General features: G+C 35.5%; 1 protein-coding gene across 1 annotated transcript in view; it reads left to right on the plus strand.

The window, feature by feature from the left end:
- Positions 1-7917, plus strand: part of Rasa1 (RAS p21 protein activator 1) — a 112184-nt gene that overhangs the window by 55439 nt on the left and 48828 nt on the right. The window contains exons 2-4 of the mRNA XM_008839420.3: positions 2520-2672; positions 3996-4131; positions 5067-5137. Coding sequence (XP_008837642.1) covers positions 2520-2672; positions 3996-4131; positions 5067-5137 — 360 coding nt within the window. The remainder of the gene's footprint in view (positions 1-2519; positions 2673-3995; positions 4132-5066; positions 5138-7917) is intronic.

The following is a 7917-nucleotide window of genomic DNA, read 5'->3' on the forward strand; positions in this document are numbered from 1 at the left end:
TCATTATTGGCTTATATTTTCAGTTTTCCTTAGACTATTTCAGGTTTGGCCACAATTATGTATTTTGTTTGACTAATGTAACAAAAATGTCAAAGTACTTCATAACAATTACTTTTTAAAAATTTAAGTATTTTATTTATTTTATGTGTATGAGTGTATTGCCTGCATGAAGGTAATGTACCCGTGTCATGCAGTGCCAGCGGAGGACAGAAGAGGCCGTCAGATCCCCTGGAGCTGTAGTTACAGACAGTTGTTAGCTTCCATGTGGGTGCTGGGATTCGAACCCGGGTCTTCTGCAAGAACAACCAGTGTTCTTAACCACTGAGCCATCTCTCTAGCTCCAACAGTTACTTTTATAGATTTGCTTTCCATGCCAATATGGATAAACAATAAACAATTTCAGTTTTTCATAAGTGTGCTTCAATTTTATGTGTAGGTGTAGGAATGATGTTGAAATAGAAAATCATCACAGAAATCATCAAGGGAGAAATGGGGAAAATGGGGACACTTTAAATGGGAAGGGTGGAGAGGGAAGATAAGACAGGAAGTGAAAGAGGAGAGATACATAGTGCCTAGTGGGTATAATAAACCAGGGGGAATTGAATTAGCCCAAAAACCTACTGAAAAATTACACATACAATATCTCTACATGAGTCCGTGAGTATAGCTGAAGACTATATAATAAGAACCAGTGCCAGACAGGAGAAACCTTCTTTTGAGTGGTTGGCCAGAGTAGTCCAAAAGACTCCCAAAATTACACAGGCTATTTTCATAGTCCTTGATTGCCTCCCAGAACTCGATGGTAAGACCCTATTGCTGAAAACAGGACATACTTTGGACACAGGATTTGGAGCAATGGAGCTGGAAATGACCTGGCAGCCACCTCCAGGTTAAGCTGTGAGGCTAACTCTCATAGCTTTGGAGAGCACTGTGTAAGTTGAAAATAAGGAGAACATCAATTGATGGTCCAACCCAAGCTTCAGGGCCACATCAATGACCAGCACAGCAAACGACATTGGTGCAGTAGTGGCATTTTTATCTTGGGGGTAATGAACAGCTACATAATTAGATGTAAAGCCTACTCAATGGGAGGAAACTCATATGTGGTACTATAAACCTAGCCAAATACACATAGATGGAGAGGTCATCGATCTTAGAGAAAACTCCAAGGCTGTCACATCTCTAGACAAATGTAATTTCTTGCTATGTGCAAAGTATGGATCCTTAAATTTATAGACAAGTATCCCAGTCACCACCCATCAAAGAAGCTTCTGTTTCAAGAGACAGAGATAATTGCAGAGTTCCACAGCTGGTCACACACAGAGATTGTGAATTTCCCAAATCTAAGTGGCACGTCTAGATTGCAGCCTCTACATTTAAGGTTTATGGAACATAGAACAAGGGATGAAGAAAATACTGTTGCATCTTTCAACTCTGATCAATGAAGCTCCCTCATGCATCAGAGGGCCAGGAACACAGAAGGTCACATATGACCAAAGTGCAGAGAATAAGAGTCTGCAGAGTGTGTATCCTATGTAAATCTACCCACCCGGGGCTCAGGGACCATTGCTGGAGAGGAGGTGGAAAGAGCCAGGGAGGAGGTGCATGACCATACGGAAATAGTCCTACAGGTGTCTGGGACCCTTCTTATACAAACCTAACAGCAATGCTGTCAGTATGCACAAGACCCATGCAAACTTAGGCCGACAAAAACCCAGCACAGAACTATAGAGATGAACAGCAGGCCCCAATCTTAGTTGAAGAATTATTGGCAGCTGATTACTGCTGGGTGAGAATGAGCTGATCTTAAAGAGTGGGACACTAGATAGGCTGACTAGATCTCAGTGGATGAACTTGCCCCGAGGGACATCTGGGGACACTGACTTTACATGATAATCCTTAACACAAATGACAGACTGTATGAACTCCAGTAGGGGGCTATGGGAGGGTGCCAAAGGGGAAGGGGGAAGGGGGCATAAAAGTGACTTTCTGTATGAAATACACAAAAATTCAATATGAAATTTAAAAGGAAAAAAAAGTCATTCTGTGTTCTTCCTGTTCCAGAGCACGAAGTCTAAAAAAATGTTTTTATTTTTCCAGTAGTTCCATGCAGCTTGTTATGTCATGTGGATTCCTTAATATGTAGAGTCTGTAAACTATTTCCAGTTAGCCATCTTACTTTTATTTTCTAAGAAAGCAATTGATGCATTAGATATTTATATTTTGAGCAGATAGAGGTAATCCTGGAGCTGGGAGTTGGAGGAAAAAAGATGTCCATCAATGCAGTGACTGGGTTTGAGTTTGTAGAACAAAGTAAAACTTTCTAAATCAGTGTTTTTAGGGAATCTGAAAGGAGGTTACAAAAAAAAAGAAAGCTGAGGTAAAATTATAATTGGTTTGTGCAAAACAAATGTTTAACTTACAAGTGGGTATTTAAAACCCTCTAATATTATGTCTTTTGATCAGCTTAGAAATTTTATGGTGGCTATTTTTATTTTAATTATTTATCTTTTCCCCAGGTGGTATCATGGAAAACTTGATAGAACCATTGCAGAAGAACGCCTCAGGCAGGCAGGGAAATCTGGAAGCTACCTGATAAGAGAGAGTGATAGGAGGCCGGGGTCCTTTGTGCTTTCATTTCTTAGCCAGACAAGTGTTGTCAACCATTTTAGGTAAGTGTCTTTATTCCTAGTGTGAGGTTTATATTAGAGCATTTTGGCATAGTATTCATAAATATACCTAGTTTTATAGAAGTGCCTGACTTAGTGACATAATAAAATTATTTTCAATTAAATGATTGAATCAGTGATTTAGAGTAGATACTCTGAAATGTTTAAACTTTTTGTTTAACATTACTGTTGGTCTTTATTTACTATACCAATTCTCATGTATATTTATCACATTTAGGGAATATAATGCATTACTGATAAATTTTGAAAAAGTTGAAAGTTAAAAGAAATGTAGACTCAGATTATAGAATAAAGGAAAATACAGAAAACACTGTTCAGAAGTTGAAAGTGTACTTTTAGTTCATTTTGGCTTCACTATTCTAAAATTCTGAAAATGTTCATGTGGGTGAAACAGGCAGATTTTCATGTAAGATATCAAAATCTGATACACACATATATTTATATGTATATCTTTTTTTTTTTTTTTTTTTTTTTTTTTTTTTTTGAACAGGGCCTTTTTTTACCCCCCCCCCGCCGGGTCTCTATGTAGACCAGGCTGGCCTCAAACTCACAGAAATCCACCTGCCTCTGCCTCCCAAGTGCTGGGAATAAAGGCATGCGCCACCACGCCTGACATTATGTATATCATTTTTAAGGGAGCTATGAGAAAAATAAATCCTCTAGAACCAGAAATATTAACTGATCAAATGTTCTTGAATCTTTTGTTTTAAATTTTAAAATAAGCTTTAGAGAATTTCCATGCTTATTACATTATTTTTTACACAGAGTAATAAATTCACATTATATAATTTGACAATAATGCAAATAGTTAACATAATTTAATATCTTATTCTGTGATGTTTTTATTATATTTCATATAGATTTCAAGAGATCTGTGATTACTTTTAGACAGAGAAATCTTACTAAAATTGTTAATTGTCTCTTCAATATAGAAAATGAGGGCTGATATTTGAAGGCAAATTTTCAGTTACTTGGTTAGATAATTGAGCCTTTTAAGTGCGATATGTTATATCAGATTCAAATAGATTTAAAAATAATACTTGGTAATTTACCCATGATGAAGATAGTGGTAAGTGCTTTTTTGAGTTATAGGGATGTATTTTAATGCAAAGAGTATGACATTTACAGATTTTGTAATTTCTGTGTGAATCTTGGCTTTAGGTACTGGTGGAAGAAAGCCCAGTGGTAGAAGCTTGACGTGTATCTTGAATGTACAAGAACCTAGGTTTAATTTCCACTTACGGAGAAAGAAAACAGACTTTAAAGAACCTTGTCAAACTATGCGTGTTTTGTTTTTTCAAATAGGATTATTGCTATGTGTGGAGATTACTACATTGGTGGAAGGCGGTTTTCTTCACTTTCAGACCTAATAGGTTATTACAGTCACGTTTCTTGTTTACTTAAAGGAGAAAAATTGCTCTATCCAGTTGCACCACCAGAGGCAAGTAAAACTGAATGAGATATCATAACATTTCACTTTAATAATAGAGGTTGATCTTAATCCATTTCTTGTCTTTATTTATAATACAAGAAGTATTTTTAAATCTTAATTCTGTTTATGTTAGAACAAAATGACAGCTTCCTTAGAAAGGTGACTCTGTATTTTAGTAACTAGATTTTTAAGAATTCTCTATGTTCATAGCTTACCAGATATTTTTGAATGTATAAGGAGTAATATAAGGAGTAATTGATTTCATAATGCTAATTGTGAAAATATTGCAGAAGTTGAAATGCTTTATATCATCAAAGGAAAATTAATTTCTGTGTTCTGTGTAACATTTAAAATTAAATGGTTGTTCAGATTACCTTAAAAAAAAAAAAACCAACAACTTTGTTATACTTTTAAAGGAACTTCTGTAAAAACATCAAACAAGAGCACAAACATTTCTAGTTCTATATAGAAGCTCAGTAAAGATTAATTTGAAAGATCTTACAGAGTTTATAATATGGAATTGTATTGGCTTTAAACTTTAAACCTCTTTTAACTTGGAGACAAAGACAATTCTTTTTGTACATTTGTGTGTTTACATTTGTATGTGTATACATGCTTGCATGTGTGCTCAAGAGTGTGGTAGCCGGAAGTTGACATTGTATGTCTTACTTGATTGCTCTCCCCTTTATTTATTGGGGCAAGGTCTCTTACTGAGCCCAGAGTTTGCCAATTTGGCTAGTCTGGTTTGCTAACTTTCCCCCAGGTAACCCTGTCTCTGCTTTCCAAATGCTGGGATTACAGGTAGCCGCCACACATGCCAAGCTTCTTATGTGGAATCTAGGGATCTGAATTTGGGTCCTCAGGCTTGTGCGGCAGTTACTTTAGCCACTGAGCCATGAACCATGTCCCCAGCCCCTAAATCCTTTTTTTTAAATGGTTTTCAGCCAGTTGAAGATAGAAGGCGTGTACGAGCCATTCTGCCTTACACGAAAGTACCAGACACTGATGAAATAAGGTATTTTACAATATTTCTCATGTATAGGTATTTGAAAGAGCTAGACATTGAAGATTTATTGCTCTTAAACTAAGAAAGTTTTTGACTTTGAGGAAATAGCCTACACCAGTGTAAAAGTGCCTTTAACATTGGGTCTGTTGTTCTAGTGGGATGGCTTTTCTGCTCAGATTGAGGATTTTGATCTGGGTGGCCATGGTGAAAATGACAGGAGAAATAACAGCTCTTAGTACACTCTCTGAGAAAGTAAAGAGATTTCTTTCTCTTACAATCTGTGTTCTTTTATTTTCCAGTTTTTATTACCCCATAACATTTATGCTCTAGCTATAAATGATACTGAAATGATAACTGAGTTTAAATTTTGCATAATGGCTAAATAGTTTTAAATGTCAAGAATATTATATAACTATAAAGATGATAGTTTTTATTTCTATGTAACTTGATTATATAATTTGATAACCAAATTATCATTGCCTTTCTGTAAGCTATTTAGTCATTCAACAGAAACTTTGTTTCTTAAATATAAATGTTAAGGCTGCTTCTGATTAATTGTTGATTATATAGTTTTTATTTATTTATTTATTTATTTATTTATTTATTTATTTAATGTGTTTATGCCTGCATGTGTGTAGGTGCACCCATGTTGTGCAGTGCCCGAGGAGGTCAGAAGAGGGCATCGGTTCCCCTGGAACTGGAGTTACAGACAGTTGTTAGCCACCATGTGGGTACTGGGAATTGAACCCGGGTTCTCTGTAAGAGCAGTCAGTATTCTTAACTGCTGAGCCATCTCTCCAGCCCCCTATATAGTTTCTCTTTGAAACCAATAGCATATTAAAATGTAAAAACATTTTTGTAATAGTAAAAATTTTGGAAATTATTTAAGAAAAACAAAGATTTAGTAAAAATAAGAATTTCATTTTTTATATAGTTATCTTCAAAGTAATAACTTCTCATTTAACTCTTATTGACTCACTTTTACTTATGACTTAATCTTGGAAAATAAATAAAAGAAACATGAAGAAAGAACACCATTTAATAAAACAAATAGTGCTGAAATACAGGATTTTGGAAATCTGTAAATTTCCAGTGGGATCATCAGGCCAGCACTTCTCAAAATATATTTCATGTAACTGTTGATCTGAGACTTATTCAGAGAGTTCATATGTTAGCTGGGGATTGACGGAGAAGATTTACTTTGAAACACTGGTTTATACAAATATGGAGGCTGAGAAATTTATGGTCTGCCACCTGTAAGTACAGACTCAAGTGAGGCCCTGCTGTAATTTCATCCAAGTCCATAGGCCCAGTGTCTGTGGAAGTCAGTGAATGTCCCATTCTGAGGACAGAAGATGAGAGGCAATGGCTTAGATAAACCAGTTCTTTCTGCTTTTTGTTCTGTTCAGACACTCAATGGACTGGATGATGTCTACTCTGTTAATGAAAGCATGCTACAATAGCATAGTATACTGATTCAAATGTTGATTGGGCTAGAATAGCCCAGAAATAATGTATCATATGGGTACCCTGTAGTTCAATTAGCTTGACACTTATTATTAGCTACCCCCAATACATTAGATCAAAATTATTTTCATAATTATTTTTCATTGTAACTTTGCAATAGTAGTGCAGAAGCCTTGGCCGGTAAAAACTGTTGGTGCCTTAAAATTTAAAGCAGCAGCACTGAAGTGTATACTGGCTAATCAAAATAGTTTTATTTGGGCCGAAAAGATAGCTCAGTGGTTAAGAGCACTGACTACTCTTGGAAGAGGATCAGGGTTCTGTTCCCAGAACCCACATGGCAACTTAACAACTGTCCATAACTCCAGTTCTAGGGGATCTGATGCCCTCCTCCCACTTTGGTGGGCAATACATGGCACAGGTGTAACTTACATACATGCAGGCAGTATACTCATACACATAAAATTTTTTTAAAAAATTTTCACTGGATGACCTTGATGAGATAGGAAAATGTGTTTATTATGTTGCTGTGACCTTGGACTACCCATCTTTCTAGTATTCTTTATAGTGAATGAGAAGATAAAACACTTCCATGGTAAGGCATGATGGTACATGCATGTAATCCCAGCAGCTGGAAAGGTGTGCTAATTTTTGTGGTTCTAGAAAGGATTAGTTTTATTTGCTTACATGATTAAAGCTGCTGCCATTTAACTAGGAAAATATTGGGCACCATTAAGGATTATAGACTCAAGATAGTAATATTATGTGGTTCTTCACATACACAGTAAATATTATGTACAAGTTTTTTTTCTGAAATTCATCTAAGAAACAGGCTTGAAACAGTTTGGAGAAAACAAAGCTTTCAAGTACATAAGAAAAAATTTACTTAATAGAACTTTGGTTTGTAAGTATTAACAGCAAAAGGAAAATTACTAAACAGTACATGAAGATCCATTATAGATGTTGGTCAGTGACTGCATCCAACCAGAAGAATGTTCAGAGACACATTCTTTCAAGCATTCTCCTGGACTAAATACAAGAAATTCCTGTTGGTTTTATATTGATGACATAAATCAGCAACTTGGATGCCCTGTTGATGGCATAGACATGAAAAACATCTCGGTAATAAAGGGTAGTAAGTTGTATGTGCATCCTCCTACTCTGAAATTTATAACAGAAAAAAACATAAGTGCCTTCTAATACAGACTTGGTTGCCATAAACTCTGAATTAACCTCATATATATTATAAAGTAATTACATATATTTTGTTTTTTTATATTTATAATAAATATGAAAGAAAAATAACTTTGAAATTTGTTTTCAAT

This window comes from Nannospalax galili, unplaced genomic scaffold (genome assembly GCF_000622305.1).
Source record: "Nannospalax galili isolate Female #2095 unplaced genomic scaffold, S.galili_v1.0 scaffold918, whole genome shotgun sequence".
NCBI classification, from domain to species: Eukaryota; Metazoa; Chordata; class Mammalia; order Rodentia; family Spalacidae; genus Nannospalax; species Nannospalax galili.